At 47.9% G+C, this 25,793-nt stretch overlaps 1 protein-coding gene across 1 annotated transcript in view; it reads right to left on the reverse strand.

The window, feature by feature from the left end:
* Nucleotides 1–25,793, reverse strand: part of PRR5L (proline rich 5 like) — a 67,768-nt gene that overhangs the window by 34,218 nt on the left and 7,757 nt on the right. Inside the window, exons 2-3 of the mRNA XM_054585895.1 lie at nucleotides 14,054–14,339; nucleotides 12,612–12,692 (exon numbers count right to left, since the gene is read on the reverse strand). Coding sequence (XP_054441870.1) covers nucleotides 12,612–12,692; nucleotides 14,054–14,217 — 245 coding nt within the window. The 5' untranslated portion in view covers nucleotides 14,218–14,339. The remainder of the gene's footprint in view (nucleotides 1–12,611; nucleotides 12,693–14,053; nucleotides 14,340–25,793) is intronic.

Here is a 25,793-nt window from a genome sequence, read left to right on the forward strand (position 1 = left end):
AAGTGCACAATGTCAGGAAGCAGGCTGTCCTAAGGGCGTCAGTGAGCCCCAGAGCCTGGGGCCCTGCCAGCCCAAAGCCCCCTCAGGCCGGTAACGGAAGAACTTAACTCAGAAAGAGAAGGGGTAAGGCGAGGGCAGAGCTGGCCCAGCCAACCCAGGAACAGACTGCAGCTGAATCATACAGCAAAATACGCTTTCTCTTTCTATACCCTGTGTTTATTCGGCTTGCACTTGGTTTATAAGGAAAAAGCCCTTCTGAAAAACTACCCTGGTCTTAGCCAAACTGAGTTAAAGGGGGGTTTCCCACCGCTGTCTCAATGCACCCGCTCCAGGGGGAACTCAGCAATAGCTTCCCTCCAAAAAAGGGACAGAGCAACTGATATAGAGAATAGGGACCCTGCACATGAATGCACTGAATCGTAAGTCTCTACTGAAAACCACGACATGTGAGACACGGTGCCAGGTGCTGGCGGGAGAGGATGGAACAGAGCTCGGACAGTAATCCCTTCCCATCGGGGCCGCTCTCTCAGGGGCACCATCTTCTCCAAAAACTGGGAGTCAAAGTGTCCAGGCACTAGGGGTGCACAGACCTAAAATCACAAAGGGACAACGCGCCCTGCCGCCTTCCTCGCTTAGTCAGCCCATTCAGCCTCCAGAGCACGAGACAGGAGAGAGAAGCAGGAGAGAAACAACAAATTAAAGAGCCTGTGGTTTGTGGCTCCCTAGATGCACAGAGATGGAAATCTCCATTCGAGGACTCCTGTTCCTTCCAGGCACGGAGGCCTTGCATCCCGCGGCCTCCCTTCCGCTCTTTCCACCCTTTCCTCAGGTTCTTCTTGGGAAACAGGAAAGTAGTGAGTTCTTGGAGCAAAAATAGATGACAGACAGAGAGACAGACAAATGAATAAGAAATAAAAACCAAACTGCTCCTAAGACAGGGTCTGACTAATTTTCCTCAGTTACAGTTTACTGAGCACTCAGTAAGTAGCAGGTACCATTGTCAACAAGGTACACGTGTTTCCTCATTTAAGCCTGAAACAGAACTATATGGGAAGGGCACCATCTCCACTTTTTGTCCACAAGGAAGCAAACCCATGGAGGTTACTGAGGAGGGCGTGCCACAGGCCTAGAGCAGAGAGGAGCCCCATCGGGTGCCAGGGTCTGGAGGCAGCTGCCTGGGCCTGAAGCCTGACTGTTGTCGCTTAGTGGCTGCTGTGAGCAATAACCTGTGCGGGTTCACTTCCCAGGTGAGTCCCTTGGGCCTGTTCCCTCAACTGGAATTTAGGGACAATAAGATACGTACTTCATAGGATTGTTGCAAGGGCTAAAGGAATGTTGTCGTGTATGATGCGCACTTTTTTGCCCAAATTTTTGAGCGAAAAATAAGGATGGGCCTTATAACATGGGTAGAATGAATTCCATATCTATATAAATGTTTTTAATTCTTTTTAAAATTTCTTGTACCTTGTATCTGCTCTTGTGTCTTGTAATCCTTTGTCACATAAAATTTCTTGTACCATGATGCGTTCAAAACTAAATGCTAAGATTCCTTTATAATACAAAAAACAAGTATCTAAATATAAATAAACTGAATTAAAATGAAAGACTTTTCCCCTGAAAGTTGGCACCAAAAACACGGGTGCGCATTGTACACAGCAAAATACGGTAATCCTAGGCCAGTTAGTTCCTAGGACAGAAGTGCCTGGCACACAGCCAGGCTGGCAAGTGTTGGCTGCCACGGAGACCTGCCCGGGTCTTCTGACCCCGAAGCCCACGTTCCTCTCAGAGTTCCAGTCTACTGCTTGTCAGCATCTTCTTAAAAGTATTGCCAGACTAGCAATTTACCTGGCACTAAGGACTCAGGTGCAACTCATGAACGGGGCACAGGGTAGGAGCCAGACCCCGATAAAAGGTGGAATTAAGACGATCATGGCAGAGCTTGGGGGAAAGACTGCGGAGACTTGGAGACTGTCGGGGAGGCAAGCTCCCAGCGTAGGCAGCTCCCAGTTCACCTGTCTCACACCTCGGACTTCCATGCCGGGTTTCATCTGGAAACAGAATTCTGCCGCTAACCACCACCACCAGCCACTGAGCCTGAAGGACAAGGAAGTGGGGACCTGAGACAAATGGGAAAGGAACATTGATGTGGGACCCAACCCTAAGGGGAAGCGGGGTGTGAAGTTCAGTCAGAAGCCAAAAGGACCACAATAGAAAAAAATGGGGAACTACTCACTGGTCTGTATTATCTCACCCCTCCCCCGGCCCCGTCCCTCCCCGGCTGACCGAGTGACACAGCACCCCAGATGACAGGATTTCCTGTTTTTACACAGACCCACCATCTTGCCCCTCGTGGGCTTGTCAACCCAAGTTCCCACTTCTGTGGGCTTGAAGGTCCAGGCGGCACTGCTGGAGCTGGAGTCCGGCTGGGCGGCAGGCACCGGGATGGCAGGATCACAGGAGAGTGGGGAGCGGCAGGGATGGCGGAGAGAAATCACCCCGGTATGAGCCACAGTCTCCCTGCACACGGGCAGGACCCAAGGCAGCGAAATCACAAAGGATGATGAAGCTGCTTGGAGACAGGTGCCACATGGCTTGTTTAGTCAACACCAGTGGGGACAGCCTATTGGTTGTTAACTATTTCTGTGCCACTTGACAATTGGGGGCTGCCCCCAAGTAACCAGACCCCTTGGCGGGATCCTGCTGGGCCTCCTGATCCACGAACAGCAGGGGGCCTATGTGATCCTATGCCCCACGCCATAGCTGGTCCAACCTGACTGTTAAACCCTCCAAAGAGGACTCCCCTCACTTCTGTAATGGGACATATTTCAAGCAGCAACATATGGAAACACCACTCTCTTCCTTGGGTCCATTCTAAGGGGGCCCATCAAAGGTGGTGTCCATGACTCAGGTAATATGCTAGTATCCCACACCTCTCTGCTGTCTGCACACCAGTGGATGGCAGTGGGGACACTGAAAAGATGGAGGAAACTAACAAAGAGCACTTACTGAGCTCCTAATTATGATGCACATGAGATGCTAGGCTGTTGGCACACAGCACCTTGAGTTCTCTAACAGCCTCTTACATAGGCATTTATCCTTGCTTTGCAGATGAGAAGAGTGATGCTCAGAGTCTTGTCTGGACCATACACTGGAAGATCCCAACCCAAACTAAGGCACCCAGAGTGTAGCCAGTGGTACTTCCCATGCCCGTGGGGACAGGCAGGCACAGGCAGTAGGGGCTGCAGCAAACTCCTCGACAGCCAGCAGCCAGGCTCTGGCTCCCACTGACCAGAAACAGGCCCGACTGGGGTCCAGCATTGCTGGATGTGAACTTTGCTGAGAGCCCTGCATTTTTAGGGGAGATGCCTACATTTCTAAACACCATGCAGGACAATCAGCCCAGCCCAGGCCCAGAAATTTCAGATTTCCTACTTCCTTCTAACTATTCATCCTGCCCCTCAAAGTCAAGTCCATTTCTTAACCAAAGCAGACAAAATGTGTCAACACGTATGCAGAGTCTCCTGGACCAAAATAAGAGAAGACCTTACTTACACTTTTCCAAACTAGGGTCCAAACTAGGGCCCCCCCAAACTATGATCTATTAATGCATCTATCAATGTCCCAGATTGTCAGGGCTAAATATGGACAGTGCTAGCTCTGTGTACCTCTTGCAGCCTACATACTGTTTTTAAGAACACAGGAGGCTCGGGTTCAAATCCCAGCTTCACTACTAACTAGCTGTGCAGTTGTGGGCAAGTTAGCCCACTGCTCTGTGCCTCGATTTCCCCATCTGTAAGACAGGGATGTAGTACCTGTCTCATAAGGATGTGGAGAGTTTTAAAAGAGGGATCACAGCTAAAGCATGGCTCCTATTAAACACCACACAAATGTCTGCTATTATCATTAATTACCTCATGGAATCCCACTCAGACTGTCTATTCCGCCTTCTCAACTCCTCCCAGCCCTTCCCCCACCTGTGGGTCCCAGAGACTCCCTTACTAAGAAGGAAAAATTGGAGGTGGATTTCCCTTCGAGAACTCAGGCAGCCAGCTGACTCTGAAGGAGGACGTTTCAACGCAGACCTGTCAACGATCAAACACAATTCTTGGAACCTCCTCTTTCCTTGAAAACCTCTGGGGTTTCCTTTGAGACACCTCCCTCCCAGCAAGAACAGAAGCAGGGTGGTTGGACAAAGAAGGAAAATGTCAGTTTCCTGCCTCAGGCCAGCTGCAGATAACTCATCTCTGGTTTCCGGAAAACCTCATCTCTGAGTATTTTTATTTCTGTAGAGAAACAAAATCCTTCCAGGGAGAAAGAGGGGGTGGGAGGGCATGATGAGAGTGGTGTCAAGACAGCTTCCACCAGACTCCCACCTGCCCATCCTTCAGATTTCAACTGAGGCACCCCTTTCTCCCAAATCGAATCATATGCCCGTCCTCCACCCGTCCCCAGCACTCTGGATTCAGCCATCACCCCACTTAAAATATCACACAATAACTGCCTGCTCAGTTTCCCTCTCTTGCTCTGTGGTAAGCCCTCCAAGGACAAAAACCACCTACCTCAAAGGCTACCCTGGAACCTGGCCTAGTACCTGGCAGAGCACGCCACAAATATTCACTGAACACATGAATAAGATGCCCTGGCCAGTGTGGTTCAGTAGGTTGGAGCATCATCCTGTAGACCAAAAGATCATGGGTTCAATTCCCAGTTGTCACATACCCAGGTTGTGGGTTCGATCCCTGGTCAGGGCACATACAAGAAGGCAACCAATGTTTCTCTCTCACGTCAATATTCCTCTCTCTCTCTCTCTCTCTCCCTCTCAAGGCAATGAAAAAATGTTTTCAAGTAAGGATAAAAAAAATTTTTTTAAAGACATGAATAAGAAAATGGATGACCCCCTACACACACTCTCCAGGCAATCAAAAAGTGAAAGCACTTTGAAGAACCTCCTTGGACCAGTTCTGATAGGAAATAATACACATAAATCGTAGGTTTCTCACATTTTTAATTCTTCTTGACCACATGAAATCAGTAGAATAGCTGGCTGAAAAGAATGTGTAGGAAGAACGTGGTCCTGTGTCGCAGCATTTGGCCTCTCCTGTTCCTGGAAGAGCTTGTGAAACCCAAACCTCTAACCCAGACTTGTCCCCACGGCTAAAATGCAGCCACATGAGGATAGGGGTGGGAGAACAACACTAAAAACCACATCAATTGTCTTGTGGAGAATTTAAACCAAGAAGACACGCAGGACCAGCCCAGGCCAGGGCGGATCGCAGCTCAGGGCAGGCAGATGGTAGGTTGTGACAACCAGTCTACACTTGTTCTGTTTCACTAGACTATTTTGAAAGGTCATTCTTTTCTTGCCTTTAGGGATATAACAATGTGTACACCCTGCTTTCTAAGGCAGTTTCAATAGAAACTATTTGGATTTATGGTCTTCCTATTGACAGAGCATGTACCCTGACTTTTCTCTGGGGAAAAATTTGCCACTCTATCGAGGTGTGGCATTCCTGATGAATGTGTTTTTCAAAGGTCTCCACACCCTTCTCTTGACCTCCTAACATTTTAGAATTTGGCCATCCTTTATCTCATACTATGTTTTAGAATTTGACCATCCTAAGTCCAAAGTTCCTCCTCATAGCTACCCCAAAGTCTACCTGCAAAATTTATATTCAAGTTCATTTTCGATGACATGTCTTAAAAGAAAGGTCCAACTGCTTGTAATGACTGCATTTAAGGACCCAGTTACATAAAACTTCTACCTTCCTGGTCATCCTTTGCATTAGCTAAATACAAGGTGGGGCAAAGCAGGTTTACAATGTAAGTGTGTGAAACACAGAGTTTGATCTTGTATTATTATTTATTAATTATTGTATTATTTTCCATACAAACAACTGTAAATCTACTTTTGCCCAGTCTTGTATTTAAAGGAATTCACTTTTCCAGGGAATATTACTAACGCCACAGTTAGAGAGGTGGTCAGGGCTGGCTGGGGCGACCTGGGGAAGCTGACTGATTGAGGCTTTGACACTGGACTTGAACACTCCAATAAAATTTATTACTGTTTGGCTTGAGTAAAATGGAGAACTGAGAGAGTCATTTCCTCTGTTCTTTTCTCTGCGGAAAGGAGACAGACACAGCTGGCTCTCCCTGGAAGAACTGAGCCTCACCCAGACGTTACGTCCAGCACATTTTTGGAGGAGTCCATCTAGGACCTGCCTAGTTCAAAGTAAGCTCACCTCATCCAGACTGCTAGAGAAACCTTTACACTGTACATGGGCAAGTTCATCACATTGCCCCGTGCGTCCATGGGTGGCACATCATTCATCACTTTACTATTGCTAAATTTTCACAACAACAGGATAATATTATGCACTGAGTGCTATACTAATGACATTTTTAGCATTATCTCAGTCCACCCAGCCACCATGAGGTAATGCTGTTATTACCCCATTATATGAAAGAAAAAAAAGAGAGACTTAGAAAAATGAAGGGCTTTGCCCGAGGTCCCACAGCTAGTCTAATAATGATTCCCAGCGTCTCTGAACCCAAAAGCTACTCTCCTAACATGTTAAAAAATTTTACCAAACCTGGCACAGATCTTCTTGCACAGAGAACCATCACAACTGACTGAAAAACAGGCTTGAGAATAATTTACCTTTTCTCCTTTCACATCTTTATCCCTACATTCCTATCGTCCTCTGTCCCCCACCCTCATGCACACACCCTCCCCACTGGCCATGCCTCAACACCTGTGGGGTTTCTGGATCTATTCTGCAAACAGGTTTTTCAAAAGGAAAAAGAAGAGAAAAGGAAAATCAAAACCCAACTGCCTATTTGAATGTAACTAGAGAATAACATGTCTCCCTTGGCATTTTAATTACTGCAATAAGGGCAGCTGTGTTTATTTCCATGTAGGCACTTACAGATGTGTACACATGTGCAGGTCAGCTCACTTGATTCAACTTGGTTGGACAACCAGGTCATGAATAGGCCTGGAACACATTTCACGTTCCAGTCTAACCACCATCCTAGGGCCAGGGGATGGGCGGTACAGAGCACAGGTAATAGAAGATCTGGTTTTTGACAGCTTGGACTTATTCTGGGTTCAGTTCACATTTGAGCAATCAGTTTCAAACTCCAACCATATGTATTTCCCATCAGCCTGAAAATTGCTCAAAACATTCAGCAACCCCCAAAACCCAGCAGCAGAGATTCGTGTTAAGAATCATAGCACATGGGACTTCCAGTCAAGATGGCGATGTAGGCAGACATGGCTCATCTCTTTGCTAAACCTCACTTCAAAATTACAACTGAAAAATAGAACTATTACTCAGAACCATCAGAAATCAAGTTGAGTGAAGTCTGACAACTACAGAATTAAAGAAACAACATCTATCCATATTGGTGGGAGGGGAAGAGATACGAAACAGGCTGGTTCCATATCCACATGTGGTGGATAAAATTCAGGAGGGATATCTTGGGAGTTAGGAGTCCCAGCCCTACACCAGGCCCCCCAGCTCAGGGTTCCAGTGCCAGGAAGATAAGTCCCCACAACTTCTGGCTGCAAAACCCAGTGGGGATTGAACTGGTGGAAGAAACTTCTGGAGCTTCAAGCAGCCACAAAGAACCCACACACGGACTCACCTACTCAGACTCACTCCCTCTGGGCTCCAGGTGCCAGGGTAGCAGCATGAGGGGCACCAGTGGAGTGCCCGGGGAGGCTGAGGTGTCTGGCATCAAAGTAAGCAGAGGCCACCGTCCCTTTTCTGGGCCCTCCTCCCACAGAGCCAGCAGACCAGTGCTGTATCTAAGATTCCATCAACCTGGCTAACACTGTTTGACCCACCTTGGAGATCCCCAGAGACTTCACCACACCCAACTTATAGGCCCACCCAAACTTCTTTTCCATATGAATAACTAGAACAGTGAGCCCCAGGCCCAGAACTAGCAGCCTAGATTCACAGCTTGGCTTCACCTGGAAATCTCCAAGCCCAGCACAAGTAGCAGCTATCTCAGATTGCTTTATAACTTAGGCAGGGTGGCCACAGGCAAAACACAGGTTGGGGCTGATCTTGGTCTGCACCATCTGGAAAACCCCAGGGCCAACACACCCAGTGGACAGCTACAGACCATGAAGGAGCACCAGCACCCTGCCCATGCACAGCTGATCCTCCATGGATGGCAGATGGTGGTGGTAAGTGGTCACAGCCAGTCCTTGCAGCTAACTGGCCTGGGTAAACTCCTCCCATTAATCTGCCAACAGCAATCAAGGCTCAACTACATAAAAGAGGAAAGTATACTCAGCCCACATGAAGGGGGTACATTGAGTATCCAACTTGGGTGATAGGGAGGACTGTGCCACTGAACCCTACAGGACACCTACAACAATAGGCCATACTACCAAGACATGGAGTCAAAGCAGCCCTACCTAATATGTAGAAACAAACACAGGGAGGCTGCCAAAACGAGGAGACAAAGAAACATGGCCCAAATGAAAGAATACACCAAAACTCCAAAAAGAATGAGCTAAAGGAAATGGAGATAAGCAATCTATCAGATGCAGAGTTCAAAACACTGGTTATAAGAATGCTCAGAGAACTTAGGGAGGACCTTAACAACATAAAAAATATTGAGTCAGAAATGAAGGATACACTACTTGAAATAAGGAACAATTTACAGGGAAACAACAGTAGAGGAGATGAAGCCAAGAATCAAATCAATTATGTGGAACAAAAGGGAGCAAAAAAAACAACCAATCAAAGCAGGAAGAAAAGAGAATCCAAAAAAAATGGGGCAATCCAAAAAAAATGGGGTAATGTAAGCAGCCTGTAGGATAACTTCAAGAGGTCAAACATTCGCATCACAAGGATGCCAGAAGGAGAAGAGAAAGAGCAAGAAATTGGAAATCTATTTGAAAAAATAATGAAAGAAAACTTCCCTAATTTGGTGAAGGAAATGGACATGCAAGTCCAAGAAACACAGAGAGTCCCAAATAAGATGGATGCAAAGAGGCCCACCCCAAGATACATCATAATTAAAATGCCAAAGGTTAAAGACAAGGAGACTGCCAGGGGGCAGGGGAGGTAGAATGGGTGAGAGGTGAAGGGATTAAGAAGCACAAATAGGTAGTTCCAGAATAGCCATGGGAATGTAAACTACAGCATAAGAAAGGGAGTAGCCAAAGAGCTTACATGCATGACCCATGGACATGAATAAGGGTGGGGGACTGCCTGAGGGAGTGGCAGGGTGCTGGGTGGACAGAAGCAAAGGGGGGAAAAATCAGGAAAACTAATAGCATAATCGGTACAAATATAATTTTTTAAAAAAGAATCAAATCACATGATGAGAGATAGGCTCGAGGCTCATGAAAGAGATGATGGCAGAAAGAAAGTTCAAGACTCTCACCTTAACCCTTCTTCCTAAAACCTCTTGTTCTGACAGTACAATATAGTGCAAAGGACACATATGTTGCTATAAACTGAATTGTGTCTTCCTGCTAATTCACATATTGAAGCCCTGCACTCACCCCTGCCAAAAGGATGGTATTTGGAGATGGGCCTTTGGGAAGTAATTAGATTAATATGAGGTCAGGAGGGTGGGGCCCCATGATGGGATTGGTGCCCTTCTAAACAGGGACACCAGAGAGCTTGATCTCCCCACTGGTATACGTAAAAAGGAAGCCATGTGGACACAGCAAGATGACAGCCAGGAAGAGAGCGCTCACCATGACCAAATCTTCCAGCACTTAGACCTCACATTTCCCAGCTTCTAGGCAGTGAGAAGTGTCTATTGTTTAAGCATCCAGGCTATGGCATTTTTTATGGCAGCCTGAGCAAACTAATACATGCATCTAAATCAGACAGGAGTTCAAATCCTAATTCTTCCCTTTATGGCTACATGATGTTAGACATGTTATCTTGTTTTAATTTTTTTTATTTATTGATTTTTACAGAGAGAGAGGATGGGAGAAAGGGAACGAGAAACATCAATTTGTTGTTCTACTTATTGATGCATTCATTGGTTGATTCTTGCATGTGCCCAAACTGGGGATTGAACCCACAACTATGGCATAGTGGGACGATGCTCTAACCAAATGAGCTACCTAGACAGGGACTATTTTGTTTTTCTTATCCACAATTATGTGGAAACACCACTGATGACAACGGTTGCCCTGCGGGGCTGTGAGGAGGTAAATGTGATGACGGGAGCGAAAGGTGCCTAGAGCTTTTCCTGGCTCCCTTCTCCCCCCTCATGTGGCCTTAGTGCTCCACTCTGGGGTGCGACACCCCCATTAGCCACACCTCCCCGATGCATGCCACAGCTGACCTTATAAACAGGTAGCCTCTTGGTCCAAATTCATCCCACAGAAGTGTTTTGTTTGGCCTGAACCAATGTTTGAGGAAACGTGGATTATTTATCAACATTTAAAAGCCAGGAAATTTCACATAAAAATCCCAATTTCCTGTTCTTGAGAAATCAGATGGTATGTCAGTGAACCTGCTCTCAGCTGGGGTAATTCCCTTCGGGCAGGGGGTGAGCTCTCACCTCCTGGCACCCCAGCCTCACCCGTTCCAAAGGCCTGCTTGGCACCTGAAGGCTTCTGAGTTAGCAGCCCCTGAGCTAACAGGGCTGGTGAAATCGGGCGAGGCCTGTATTTTTCCTAGCTGCCCACAAACAAGGGTTTTAAATACAATTTCAGGGTTGGTCTCCTGAAGTGAGGAACAATTAGTACCTTCCTGAGTCACCGTTTTTTATTTATATTGCTATTGTGAGCTGAAGAACCCTCATGGAGAGGAGAGGCCAGAATCTTAGTTCTTAGAGTTAAACTGAGCTCTTACAACTCGGGGTGGGCTGACCCAGGTTTGCCTCTGTCACTCGGCTTCGTGGGGCCTCAGTTTCTTCCTGCGTGAAAGAGGGCTTTGGGCTGGATGGTATTTATCAACCCTGTCCACATTTGTATAAATATTATGTGAAATTCAAGCACCTGGGTAGAAATTTAACACAACTCTGTTCACTTCTGAGCTCTAAGAGTTTTAATGAAAGCAGAGCTCTTAAAACACCCCATTGACCCTTAACGCAGGTCTTGACTAAATGTAAACAGGACCTGAATAATGGCCTTGTCTATTGTTCTTCCCACTCCAGGGCTGAGCCTTTTGCCTTGATGTTTTGTACTTAACACACTAGGGAGGAATGAACACCAGGGCATTAAAAGACCTTTTATGTAACCTCCTGTCCCCAGGAGACCCGCCTGCCTCTTTGCCCTCAGTTCCCACCACTAGCCAACCTCTGGTGCTCTATGCAGATGGGTCTTCTTTCAGTTCCTTGCTCATCGCCACCACAGGACTTTTGCACCTGCAATTCCCACCACCTGGAGCCCTGTTCACCTAGTTAATTCCACTGATGTTCCAGCTCCTCCCACAGGCATCACATCATCACTCCTGGCCTCCTTGGCAGGGTCAGGTCATCATGACACGTGCTTTCTTCACTCAGCTGTGTGGCTGTCACAGCTGCACTTCTACATCTGTAAAATGTGATTGGTTGGCCAATGATTATCTCCCTGACTGAATATAAATTCCAGAGGAGCAAGGCCCATGTCTGTCTTTGCTCATTGTTGTCTTCCCAGTGCCCGGCCAATAGAGAGACATTCAAATATTTGATGGATGGATGAATGAATGAATGAATGAATGAATGAAAAGCTGACACTATTCTACTGAGAGGATTCTGGGACACAATAAGTCCTCAAGAACCTGCCCTGACTGGTGTGGCTCTGTGAGTTGGGCATTGTCTAGTTCAATTCCTGGTCAGGGCACATGCCTGGGTCATGGGTTTGGACCCCAGCTGGGGTGCACAGAAGAGGCAACTGATCCATTTCTCTCTCACATCAGTCTCTTCCTCTCTTTCTCCCTCCCTTACCCTCTCTCTAAAAATAAATAAATAAAATCTTAATAAACAAACAAACAAAACCCTCCTCAAGGACCATGTCTTATTGAGGATTGTATCGCCAAAACTTAACAAGGAATTACGGTAACTGAGATGATGTTAGAAGCTACAAGGACCAAGTATTTAGTGTGTTCCTACCCTGTTCTAATAGATTATTTACATAACAACTCAATTTAATCTACACAAGAATCCTATGGAAGTGGACCCATTTTCTATCCCTGTTTCACATAAAAGGAAACTGAGGCACAAAAAGTTGGTAAGTCACTTAGTAAAAAGAACAGCAATAAAATCCCGAGCAGTCTGGGTCCAACCATTAGGCATCTTGCCTAACATGGTGCCCGATGGTTAAGCAGGACAAAGTCAATGTTTACAGGATAGAAGACAGCTACCCTCTGCGAGCCCTCTACCCCTGCCACTCACACGCGCGTGCGCACACACGCACATGCACTACATACATGAAAAAATGGATGGGCCCACTCTAGAGTAGAAGTCTAGATGGATAAGGGTCTCGGAACTTAATAGCCATAAGAGCCAACAGAAGTAGGAACAAGAACCAAGCTGAAAACAAAACTTCAGCTGAGGCTCCTGGTGGGGTAGCCCCCCCCCCCCACCGCCGTACCCCGAGCTCAGGCCCACAGGAAACAGCCTCTGGCCTGGGCTGCACGTACCTGATGTTTTCATTCAGTGCATAGAGCTCGTTGCTTTGCAAGCCTCCGCCTTTGAAGACGTTGATCACAGCAGTCTGGACGCTGCAGGGAAGAGAAACAACTCCTGGTTAGGCCATCTGCCTCCCCAGGGCCCTCTCAACACACAGCTCAGGGCCAAAGGGGACTGAAAGGGCCAGAAACCCATGGCATAAACACAGCCACATTTTCCATCCCTGAAACCCATCATTTTCCTTCCAGTGTACCTGGAGAACAAGGAAGACTGAAGTCAGGAGGACCCAAAAGCAGCCCTTCCCCCCACATTCTCACAGGCTGGCAGTCTTCCTGCCTCACCTGCCTCCCTGGCGGCCACGCTGGGGAGTAGCAACAATAAAGGGCAGGCAGCAGGGTCGCGCCCAGGAAACTGCGAGGCCAGCACCGCTGGGCCTGGAAGGATCTGAAACAGTGTTTACTACAAGCAGCAGCCGGCCATGCTAGGTTCCTTCACCGGGGAGGCCCTGTCTTCAGAGGGCAGCCCAGGGCTAATAAGAAATGATAATTCCTTGCCTTTCTTTTTTTTGTTTAACAGTACTTTCCTTAGAAGACTCTCAGCAGTGCTAGCCTCACTCGCCCCTTCCGCTCCCAGCCCTGTGCGGTGTGCAGGCAGTAAGTAACCCCTTGAAGGGCCACAGTTAAGTCTGGACTCCACCTCCTCTGGGACCCCAGCCCAATATTTCAGCAAGGAGCTGATTACAATCTTCTCTTTACCAAGGGTTCCAGGCCTTTTTTAAAGAACAAGGATCCGGTTAACATCAAAACATTGCAGATCCCCTTCTCCCTCCCCATCATAAGAGTTGTGCATTCATTGAGAAAATGATCCAAACTTCTGATCCAGAAGAAGTCCGTAATGCTTTCAAATAATGATGCATTTAATTTATCCAAAGAGTAAGTGTATATAGATTGGAAAAACAGTGGCCCTCAGAAGCACAAGACAGAGTATCGATTCCTTTGCTCAGCGCTTGGTGTGCAAAGGTCAGGGAGACACCTTACAAAAAAAAGCCCAGTATCTCCTCTCCCAGCCACCTGTGACTCATTGATTAGGTGATGATCTCTGGTTTTTGCAGCTCGCCTTTTCACAGATATCTGTCTTATCTTCCCAAAGAGGTAGAAGGTGACTTGAGGTTACTTATATGATCCCACCCTTGGGCTCTCTGAGTTGGGGATGTGACAAATGAGCGTGATCAGTAAGTTCCAGCCCAGCTGTCCCGGGCTGGCTAACTGACTCTGCTAGCCCAGAGCCCCCAGGGGTCCACTCTGCCTCCACTAGAACAGAAAGCTCCAGGATGCATTCTCCATGGGAAAACACCCTCTCTTCCTGAGATCTCAGAGGCAGCAGAAGCTAAGCCCGTCCCCGGCCCTGCTCTGGCCTTTGAAGCCCTCCCTCCACACCTGGCTGCCTCCTTTACCTGTTCCAGGCCGAGTTGGAGCTCAGCTGCAGGGCCTGCCGGGTGGCTTGGAACCGGGGCAGGTCGCTGAGCACCGGGGAGCTCATGAAGCGCGGTCTGGGCCGGCGGAAGGAGCCCATCTTGTGGAACTCAATGGGCAAGCCAGGGACGAAGCCACGGGTCATAAGTCCAGGTGAGGGGATGGCTTCTCCTCTGGACCAGAAGGTTCCGAATGCCCACAGAAAGCACTTATCCCAGGGCTGCCGCCTTCAGGCTCTCAGGTTCTCTTAAAACTACAAATTTTAACCTGAAAAGAGAGGGCAGCTTTTATTGAAAACTCCTAGGCTGAGCAGACCACCTCTTCGAGGAAGTTAGCTGGGACTTTCCAGCCAAACGATCCTAAAAACAACTCTGGGAGCCCCCAGTGACCTCCGTACCCTGCAGGTACCCAGTCACAAGCTTTTGGGTTACACAGTGTGGTCAACCCCAAGTAGGAAGGCAGTGCCAGTGGGGCCAGGTTGAGGTCAGTCCTACAGAAGAGTGACTTCGAAGCTGTGCTTGACCGTGGTTCCCATGCTGGCGGGATCTCTGCGGACCCCACAATGTTGCGCACTAAAAGACAGCCCATGTGCATCACTCAGTATTTCCTAAAGTATCCGTGCCTCTTCACTCAGGCCCATCCGCCACCATCCCTTACCTGCCATTCATTCATTCACCCCATCAGAACTGATTTATTGAGTGCTTACTGCTTATTAACCACTGGGGCATCCAAATATTTCTAAGATCTAGTCCCTGCCCTCGAGAGGCTCATGATCTACAGAGAAGATAACCGTCTCTTTGCATATCCATTCACACGATAAATATTTAGTGAGCACCTACTATGTAGCAGGCCCTCACTCAGGCACTGGGGATATAATGGTGGCCCTGGAGACCGTGGTCCCCACCCTGTGCAGCTTACAACCAGCAGGTACGGTTCCATGTCAACATTCTTACTCCCTTTCCCAGGCTTTCTGATTATATCTACTGCTCTTCTTGCCCAGAATTCCCTTCCTTTTCCTCTCTGCTTATCTAAATCTAACTCACCTTGCAGGGCTGGGTTCAAGGATACTGTCCCCTGAGCAGTTCTTGGGAGACTTTATGGCTCCCTGGTTAATGGCAATGGCTTGGAAATGAACCTTGGTTTGAGGCTCAACGAGGCTACTCCCAAGTTGGGAGACTTTGGGCACACTGAGTGTGCGAGTCCTCAGCTGTCAGCACAATCAACTTCCCAGGGCTGATGAGACATGAAATGAGATCATTTGACATACCCTCAAGTGTTGTGTATTTCCATTCAGACTGATCACTTTCATTTTTTTTTTTTTTTTACTTTCAGTTTTATCTCGTATTGGTTTCAGGTATACAGGTTGGTGGTTAGACAGTCATACACTTGACATAGTGTTCCCCTCAATATTTCCAGTACCCATCTGGCACCACATATAGTTATAACAATATTATTGACTGTATTTCCTATGCTGTACTTTACACCCCCACGACTATTGTAACTACCAATTTATCAGACCAATCCCTTTCTTTCTCAGCACCTCTGGACCTGTCATTTTGGTCTCTTGTTCTTTAGTGAACCCAAAGTCTCAGTTGATGACCCAAACTGAGTTCTGGAGCTGGTCAAAGAACAAAAGGAAACACTACGGAGGTTAGAGACGCTTTTTTCTCAAGGGTTAACAGCATAGCCCAGAAATATTCTCACTGCCACCTGTCTCACCAGCTAACTGCTATTTCCTCAAAACCAAAACTGCAGGATAAATGTCTGCCTTCAGGTTGAGAGGGGGAGAAGGTTTTGCAGCCCCAGCTGCAGCATTTGAAGGAGAAACCGAGGTGTCACCTGCCAATTCAATGCTGCTTTGCTCAGAACGCGGCTGTGAGAGAGGCACTAAGGCCATCCAACCAGAGAGCGTGGGAGGGGTCAGCAGCTGCCTATACTATAGGCCATGGGCACAGTGACAGTGAACTTGTAAGATCAAGAGCCAAAGAAGGAACGGCTTGTCTTACACCTGTGAAATTTAAAGGAAAGCAGAGTTGTGCACTATTTTCTATGACAGTCTTCTGTCTCTCCAGTCTGTTCTCAGAATGAATCAATAGTGACAAAAACATATCAGTGAATGCTGGGGAAGTCATAACATGCCAGCTCAAGTTTCCGAGGGTCTTGGTAACACAAGTGCCACTGGAATTTGGAAAGCTTCATACAAATCAATGAATGAGGCAAAGAAGTCTTAACACCATGGACACTCCTTCAGAATCCTTGAACTGCCTGGTTTGGGGATTTGACTTGCCCAGCAAAGGGCGCACTGTAGAGAGAGAATCCATTCTGCTGCCCTTCTTTAAATGGGCCTGCAAAGTGCAACTCATCTGTGTAATTACAGGATATTACTCCTTTTACGAGAATCTTAAACTTGAGGCGATGGAGCTGCCTCCCACTCGGTGGCTGTTGTACAGGAAGGAGGAAGGCGAGCTGAATGAATCACTCCAGGTGTTTACCTTCTGGCTGCCTGTCAAGACAACCCCCTCTCCAGGGGGCGGTGTCACACTGGGGGTCACGGGGCTGGCTCCTGGCCCCTCCACTTCTCAGCTGGTGTCCCCCAGGCCTCCCGCTCCAAGCCACGTGCATGTTCAGCCTCATCCACACAGGCGACCCTCTTTAAATAAGGGTAATTTTCAGCCAAAAGCAGTGAGAATTGCAGCTCCCACAGCCTCCCATCGGCTGCAGAGGATCACACAACCAGGAGCTTCCTCTGACTCATTTTTTCACCTGAAATCTGCCACCCTCAGATCCTGACAGGCTGGAGACAACCCGAAGCCCCCCATTCCGACTCCGGACAGGCCTCTGCAGAGCACCACAGAGAGGAAGCTGCTGGTGGCATTGATACAAGTGGCCTAAAGGGAAAAGCTGACGCCCTCCATCTACCTGCTACTGCGCATGGGCCCCGCAGGCACAGGCTTGTCCTGATTTAGCTGTGACAAATCAGAAAGTGAGGAGACAAACGGGGCCTTGGAGTGCTGCCAACCCAGGCCCCCATTTACAGGTGAAGCCTGGAGCAGCAGAGAAACCTGTCCAAGGTCACCAAGATAGAAGGGGGCCAGCACAGGCTAGACCTCAAGTTCCCTGACTCCTGACTTAGGAAGATCCCCAGCCCCCCCCGCCCTCTGCCGTTCTGTAAAAACTCCTGGCGACAGGCCTGGGGACTCACTCCTCTGTATCCTTACGCTTACGAGCACTGCTTAAGGTAAGGGCGAAGGAAAGGATGCCTGCCGGACAGGACGACAAGCACCGTCACGGAAGGTAAGCTTACTCAACCCTCACAAAACCCCACTGGAAAATCAGAGAAGTTAAGTAACCTGCCAGAAGTCACACAGCTGGTAAGTGGCAAATCACTGACAGGTGCCCAGACTGGCTTAACACTGCAGCCCACTGTCACTTAGTCACGCTACCAAGCTCAGCCACAAAATCGCAATCGAACTAACTAGGTGAGTCAGGGAACGCTCCGTGGCAAGACGGCTTATCAAAATCTCAATCTCATGCCCCTGAGATAGATGAACTAACATAGGGATTCTATAATCACGTTTGATGGGGGCAAGAGGGACAAGACAAAAGGAGAAAGCATGGACTGCCTTGTTAGACACCCGCTCCTTATGAGCTGTGTGACCCCGGGCAAGTTACTTGACCTCTCTGCGCTTCTGCCTCCGTGTCCCCCTGCACGAAACGGGCACGCTGACAGTGATGACCTGTCAGGGCTGCGTGAGGATAAAAGCACTTAGGCCAGTGCATGGTGAACAGCAAAGGCGACACCACCACTTGTTAAATACATAAAATAAATTGTTATTTCTAAATCTCCAAGCAAGGGCATTAGTGGAAACACAACAACACTTCCCCTGGCTTATGGAGATGACCTCAGCAACACCTGGAAACTGCTGGGGAGTGGCAAGGCCTCTAGTCCCAGCGGAGGTCACAGTGCATTGGCGCCCAGCCTCCTCAGGCCTCCGGGAGCTCACGGCGGTGTTTACTGGCGCTTCACGGCTGTGGAGCGCGTTCCTCAGTTTCGGAGTTTTTCCACACATCATCTCACTTCTCAATCTCAGTCTAACCCTATAAGGCAGGTCGAGCAGGAATTCTGTCAAATTAGGAAACTGAGGTTCAAACAGGCTATGTGACGTGGCCAAGGCTGGAAAGCTTTTGAGCCCGGGAACCAGACCCAGCTGAACACCTTCCAGCCTCAAGCCTGGCCTGCCATGTGTGCCCTGCCAAGCAAGTCTTTTTTTTTCCCTTTATATTTTTAAATATTTTCATGATGACACATACTTAAGAAGGAGTTTATACACACACACACACAGACCTTAAATGATGATAAAATAACTACTGCCAACTTTAGAAATAGAATGTTACCTTAGAAATCCCATGTGCTTCTATTTTTCTGATGACAGCAAACCTGCTTATTTATTGTAGAAAGTATAAACCTTCACAGAAGTCTAGAACATACAAAACGAAGGGCCTCCCTCTGACCTTTTACTCATGTAGGGAAGCCCTGCCCAGGATTTTCTGAGATGACGGAACCATTGCCCATCTGTGCTGTCTGATATGACAGCCACAAGCCATATGGGCCAGGCTACTGAGCCCTTCAAATACGGCTTCCTGGCTGAGGAACTGAATTTTAATTTCATTTAATTTTTAATAACCATACACATGTGCACACTTGTTATTTTAATAAAAATGGGTAATTCGGTCTTTTAACAATACATCCTGGACATCTTCCCATCTCACTATGTATTTATCTACTTCATTATTTTTAATGGTTTTCTAACTATTTCGTTTAGGGGATACCAGTCCCCTACAGGTGGGTATTTCAGTAGTTTCCAGTTTTTTGTTCCTGCAAAGGAGGAGTCTATCTGCCATTCTTAGCAACCGCATGACTCTCTGTGTGGGGTGCATTCCCAGAAGTGGAACTGCTGGGTCAAAGGGCCCAGTGATTCTTAGCCCACTGCACACTGTGACTAACCCCCGCCCCCACCACCGCCCAGAAAGTGCGCCAGGCCTGGAGCTCAGATGCACGAGTGGTCGCTAGACAAACCCTGGCATCAACGCTCATCCTGCCACTCACTGACTGGGGTGGGCAGGAAAACTGGTGCCCCAAAGATAGAGTCACTTCTTAGTCCCCAGAACCTCTGAACATCATCACCTTAGATGGCAAAGGATCTGATTACGCGAAGGATCCGGAGAGTAGCAGTTTGCCCTGGATGATCCATATGGGTCCAGACATACGATCACCTGTATCCTGGTAAGAAGGATGCAGAAGGAGATTGGAGACAGAAGAGGAAAAACATACAGGTTTACAAAGAGGAGAAGGTGATGTGAAGATGGGAGGCAGGGACTAGAAGGATGCAGCCCCAAGCCAAGGAATGCCGGCAGCCACCACAGCCGGAGGAGAAAAGAAACAGATTCCCCAACATCGAGCTAGAAATGGGTATTCTGTGGGGGAAAAGGAAGGAAGGAAGGAAGGAAGGAAGGAAGGGAGGAAGGAAGGAAGGAGGAAAGAAAGAAAGATTGTCCTCTAGAGCCACTGGAGGGAATATGGCCCTGTGACACCTTGATTCTGGACTTTTGACATCCAGAACTGTGAGAGAATAAATTGTTACTGTTTTCAGCCACCGAAGCTGTGGAAATGTGTTATTGCAGCCATGAGAAATGAATACACTCACTGTGCGGCCTGGGATCACTCTAAACTGCAGTCTCTACATCTGAAAAAACGGGAATAGCAAGAGTTACCTTGGAGCGCGGTGGTGGTGACAAGAAAGGTTGCCTGCAAAGTGCCTGACATGACTCCTGGAACGACGCGAGTTCTGGACACAGGTGCAGTGGAGGTGTAGGCCAAGGTGCTAGTCAGGCTCGCCGTGGGACCTGGGCAGGTGGCTTCGGATTGGCGTGGGTGGGATGAAAGGGTTCAACCAAGATTTAAAACCATCCTGGTATGTGGTTAAGTACTTGACAAATGCAAGTAAATGTTACCCATTATTTATTTTTATTACCACCATCACCACTGGGTTAGTCTTCTAGGGCTGCCGTAACCCAATACCACAGAGTGAAAGGCTTAAACAGCAAACATTAATTTGCTCACAGTTTTAGAGGCTAGAAGCCAAGGTGTCAGCTGGTTTGGGTTCTTCTGAGGCCTCTCGCCTTGGCTTGCAGGAGGCCACCATCGCACTGTGCCCTCACATGGTCTTTCCTCTGTGTAGGAGCATCCCTGGTGAGTCTCTCTGTCTGTCCAAATTTCCTCTTCTCATGAGGACACCAGAAGATTGGGCCAGGGCCCACCCGAACCACCTCACTTTAGTTTACTTACTCCCCTCTTTAAAGGCCCTGTCTCGGACTCCATTCACATTCTGAGGTTTTGGAGGTTAGGTCTCCAACATGCAAACTTTGGGAGGATACAGGTCAGCCACAATTCCCACCACCACCACCACCACCATCATCACCGCCAAACTCATCACAGAAAGTTCTCTGCCTAATGTCTCTGAGTTAAAAAAAACAAAAGCACGGTGTTTTGGTAGGGGTTCTCTTCTGAAGGACCAATACAGTTAACGTTTAGAAAAATGTGCTTCTAAAATGACTTAAAGGCTAAGTTTTTGGTGCTTAAAGGGTTCGCTTCCATCGTCTGGAAAGCTGGGTCCTGGATCCTGAAGTGCTGTGGCTATAACGGGGTCCCGGGGCCTCCTCCCTGCCTGGCTCTCCCAGGCTCCCCTGGCAGGGGTTTCTTTGAGAAGCTCCGTGCTCAGGATCCTGGAAGCGTTTCCCGGAGAAAAAGAAGGTGAGGCGTCGCTTTCACATCCCTGCAGCCCAGGCCGGGCACCGGGAGGGGCACAGCCAGCAGGCGGGGCCAGCGGGCAGAAGGAGGTGGAACTCTTAGTGGAAAATGCAAATGAATTCCACTAAGGCACCAACCTTGACTCTGAAAAGGGAAGTAGATGAATGGCACAACTGAAAATAAAGAAGTGGGTGGCTTATAAACAGGCTTCCAGGAAAAAGCCATTCTGCGTGGAAATAACAAAGAAGTCAAAGAAAGCTGAGCACAGGCTGCCGTGACCACCCAAAAATGAGGAAACGCCAGTTCCCAGGGGAGCCCGGCAGGCAGCCTGTACACGCTCCCCTTAGGACCTCCTGCCACGGGTGCCCGGCGTGGAGCTCTTCCTGGGACAGGAACCCAGAACGGAGGGCCAACATCCTTCAGCACCGTCAGGACGTAGACACTGTCACTTCACGCGACGGATCTTCTCTCCCACTGCAGCCAGCACTCTCTTTGTAGTGACAACAATGATGAAAATGATAGCACCGCTTAATGAGTTCCAGTTGTGGAACAGGCACTTACCATGTATTATCTCAGTGGTTTTATAATGACTGCAGGGGGTCTTGACCAAAAATCTTTGATGGAACAGGTTAGCACAGAAAACATCAGAGTGCATTGATAGCACCTTGGGGAAGCATATTTATTACATGTGTACTCATGTGTACCGAGTCAAAATGAATCACGTATTTCATAAGGTACATAGCAGTCAAAATGTGTGAAAGCCCACATCTGAACTTTACAGCCTCCAGAATGCTACTACCGTCCCCATTTTGACTGTGTGACCTGGGCAGGTGACTTAGGATTGGCATGAAGTGGGATGAAAGGATTCAACTAAGGCTTAAAATTGTCCTGATGTGCAGTAAGTACTTGATAAATGATACCCATTATTTATTTTTATTACCACCATCACCACTGTATTAGTCTTCTAGGGCTGCCATAACCAAATACTACAGAGTGAAAGGCTTAAACAACAGACTTTAATTCGCTCACAGTTCTAGAGGCTAGAAGCTCAAGACCAAGGCATCGGCTGGTTTGGTTTCTTCTGAGGCCTCTTGCCTTGGCTTGCAGAAGGCCACCAGCTCCCCGTGTGAGACGGAAATGGAGTGCCAAGTGTTTAACTTCTCTAAGATCACACGGCTTGTGACAAGAACCCGACAGGCCAGGACCCCCCGCCACACTCACCTCACCCTGTAGCTTCAGTGCCTCCAAAGGTTCTGCAGAGGTGTCAGAACCAATCCCTCATGCTCTCACCTCCCACCACTGCAAGCCCGCTCCCTCATCTTCCTGCATTTCCTCCACCACCACCTGCTCTTGCCTACCCCAGGACCTTTGCACAGGCTGTGCCCTCTGCGTGAAATACTTTCCACCCACTTCTCCAGGTTCAAACCCATTCCTTTTATCACCTGTCCTTCCCTTCTTCAGAGAGGCCCTCCTCCACCCCTACGCCTGATTCAGTCACATCACCCCATAGGCCACCCTCCTCACCTCCTTTGTTGTCCTGTTACAATCTACCACAACAAACGACTACAAAACTATTTCTTATTGTTTCCCCGTGGTTCATAAGGGCAGGGAATATCTTGTTCTCAGATGCATCCTCAGGGCTTATTACAGTGCAGGAATTCAGATATTTGATGAATGAGCAAATGTCACAGATATTTGATGAATGAGCAAATGAACCCGCCATGTGAGAGGCGCTATTGCTGGGAGGGACACAGGAACTATAAGCAAGCGTCTCCTGAGAACACTAACACCTGACATTACATAGGGCTTTACCATATAAAAATATCCTGGTATTGAAATCATATCAGTCTCTACAATGTATTACGTAGGTGACCTGGGCAAATGACTCAAACTCTCTGCATCAGTTTCCTCCTGTGTTCAATGAATGTGATACTTCTTTCAACACTGTTAAGATTAAATGAGATGACCTAGTTCATGGCCTGGCCCATAGTAGGGCCACCCCTCCCCCCCACAAAAAGAGAGAACTGTAGCTAGCAGTAATATTTTTATGTGACACTGTGTTTTTCACTAAACCCTCACAGGCTCCAAAAGGTGACACAGGGCCAGGGTATGGGGCAATGGGCCCTCTTACACATTGCTGGAAGGAGAGCAGGGTGCGGCAGCTGTTCCGAAGGGAGATTAGACAAGACCTACCAAAATGACAAAGGCTATGGCCTCTGACCCAGCACTTCTACTTCCAGGAATGCCAAGTGACTTACATAACAAGGGATTTTACTGCAGGCTTCTTTCTGACAGCAGTGGGTTGGAAAGAACCTAAACGCTCAGCAACAGAGGACCTGCTGTGTAACCTGTGGTGTCCCAGGTGCTGGAATCCTGTGCAGCCCTACGAGGTGAAAACTTTGTGCATTGATTGGGGTGCTCCCCCGGGGATACTCTAAATGAAAGTGTGCTTTTTAGCTAAATGCAGAATCCTGAGTGTACATTTTATGCTACCATCTACATTAAAAAAAAAAAAAGATGAAAAGAGAACTTACATATTTTATTATATGTAAAAAAAAAAAATCTTTGAAAAGACAAACCAGAAATTGCTAACCCTGTTTCCCACAGGGAAGGGAGCCGGTGGTGGGAACAAAGTGGGGAAGACTTTTCTCTGTAAACCTTCTTGTACTTGTGGATTGCAAAACATGAAAATGTATTACTTATTCAAATAAGTAAGAACGAACAACAGTGAACCCCCTCCGCTGCCTCCTAAAAAGACAAAGACAAAAATAGAGGTTATAGGATTTGTTCAGAATCACTCAGCTGTTCGGAGGAAGTTGTGATTCTAACTTGGCTTCTAATCTCAAGTTCAGCACTCAGTCAATTACAGTCCATTCATTCCTTCACCACAAATGTATTTATTCAACACTTACTCTACAAAGGGGCTGCCTTGTGTAAGGACGCATAGGCCAGAAAATAAACCCTGGTAAGAAGCTAAAAGGAAGAGCTTTCTTTCCTTTCTGCACCATGAAACATATCCTTGCCAAAAGGTCCAGGCCTGGAACATCAGAGAGAGCGGGCAAGGCCCGCCCAGGCGCAAGGAGGCAGCCACGCCAGGACTCGGTCCAATCTGGCTTTCACCATCTCCGAATATGAGCCCAGTTTTACCAGGTGTGAATTTTCCAAGAAAAGCCAGAAATCCAGATGTTTAAAGATGGAAAATCACCTGATCTGTAAGTGTCGGCACCTAATTCACCAAGCCATCTAGCGCTTGAGGAGCCTGACACAGAGGTTTGTGGCCTTTATTTTCTCCCGTCACAGCGATGGCCACCAGCCTGGTCCCGCCTTTGAGCCAGGGTCTAAGCCAGGTATAATGTAAGCCTGCATGAACCAGCCACTGTGGGCTTGGGCAAGTCCCCTCCTTTCCCTAGAGCTTCTGACTTATCAGTTAATTAAAGAGTCTGGCCGAGTCGGTAGCCATGATGATCTCTCAGCATCGCCAGGAATGCATTCAGCCCCTCCCTACCTGAGAGCCCTGGGCACCTCTGAAGGAGCAGGCAGCAGAGCACAGGCCCACAACCTTCAGCTGCTATTTCCACTCCCATCTACCACATCATCTAGTGGCCAACCTCTTAACTAGCCAGTTCTCTGTCTTATCTCACTCTTACCCCACCACTGAGTACTCAATTCCTCTTTGTGCTGTACACACACTCAGATGCACTCCTCACACAGTACAAGCCAGCGGTATGGCTAAAAGAACCACACAGCAAACAGAACCTACCGAGCCAGGCTGGGAAACTGGATCTGACCCCTACCCATATTAGGCCTTGCCCAATGGATGGAAACCAAGTCAGAAGAAGGTTTCCAAGAGCAGTTTGACCATTTTGCAAATCATGGCTGCCTATCGTGGCTGTTTTATTGATAGCATCTACCATCAGAGGCTGCTTGTCTGCGATGATCAAGATAGTGCCAAGGCTCTATTGGCACTTGTCTTCTCAGTTCATTTCTACTTTACACCGATGAGGTAGGTTTTGTTATTCCCATTTCGCAGATGAAGAGACTGAAGATGGGAATAAACTTGCCCAAAGTCAGAAGACTAGTAGGAGGGACCCAGAGTCAGAGCCTATTTGATTCCAGGGCCTGAGCCCCTAACCCCTCTGTTAAGCAACACCCATACCTGCACGTGCAGAAGCAAGAGCTAAATACCACCCATGACTTCATGTCTTGCACATCACCAACAGCTTCTTACCTTGTCCAGGCAGCAAGCACAGGCAGCAAGTGCACTTTGTCCCTTACAGGAAGGAGGCTTTGTTTCACTGTGGTGCTTACCAAGCAAGCTGAAGTCATCGTGTTTGTTTACTCGGTCACAGTCTGACTATTCCTCATAGCATGTAAGTTCCTCAAAGTTAAAGACCTTGCCTGTCTCCTTCACTGCAGTGTCCTCCTGTGAGCACAGTGCTGGTCCCATGAAAGGTGCCCAGTAAATATTCTTGAATGATGGACAGAAATGTGGATTTTCATGCCACCAGGAAGAATGGCCTTCCTATTTCCAAGAGACCAGAAAAATCCCGTTTACAATTGACTGAACTTGAGTCCACCTAAGCATTACTGAACGTGAACCCTAGGTCTGTTTGCTGGTCAGTGGAGCCTACAAATATGACAGAGAGGAGGCACCTTCTGCATAGCACAGCGTGTTTGTTTTGATTGAGGACCAACTTCGCAACTCTTAGGAGACAAAAGCCGGCCAAGGGACAGACACTCACTGCTACAAAGCAGAAACTGTTAAGGGTCAAGTTTAAACTATGGAAAAGGCTCAACAGGAAGAATAAAACAACTTTCCCTGCACTGTACTGAAGTGCAAAGAGAAGAGCCTGGAAGTCTGAATTTGTGCAGTAGTAAACATGGGTGCAAACAGGATGCAAGCTCAAGTGTTT

The sequence above is a fragment of the Pteronotus mesoamericanus genome, unplaced genomic scaffold (assembly GCF_021234165.1).
Source record: "Pteronotus mesoamericanus isolate MK-2021 breed Mesoamerican mustached bat unplaced genomic scaffold, CSHL_Meso_final contig_90, whole genome shotgun sequence".
Taxonomy (NCBI): domain Eukaryota; kingdom Metazoa; phylum Chordata; class Mammalia; order Chiroptera; family Mormoopidae; genus Pteronotus; species Pteronotus mesoamericanus.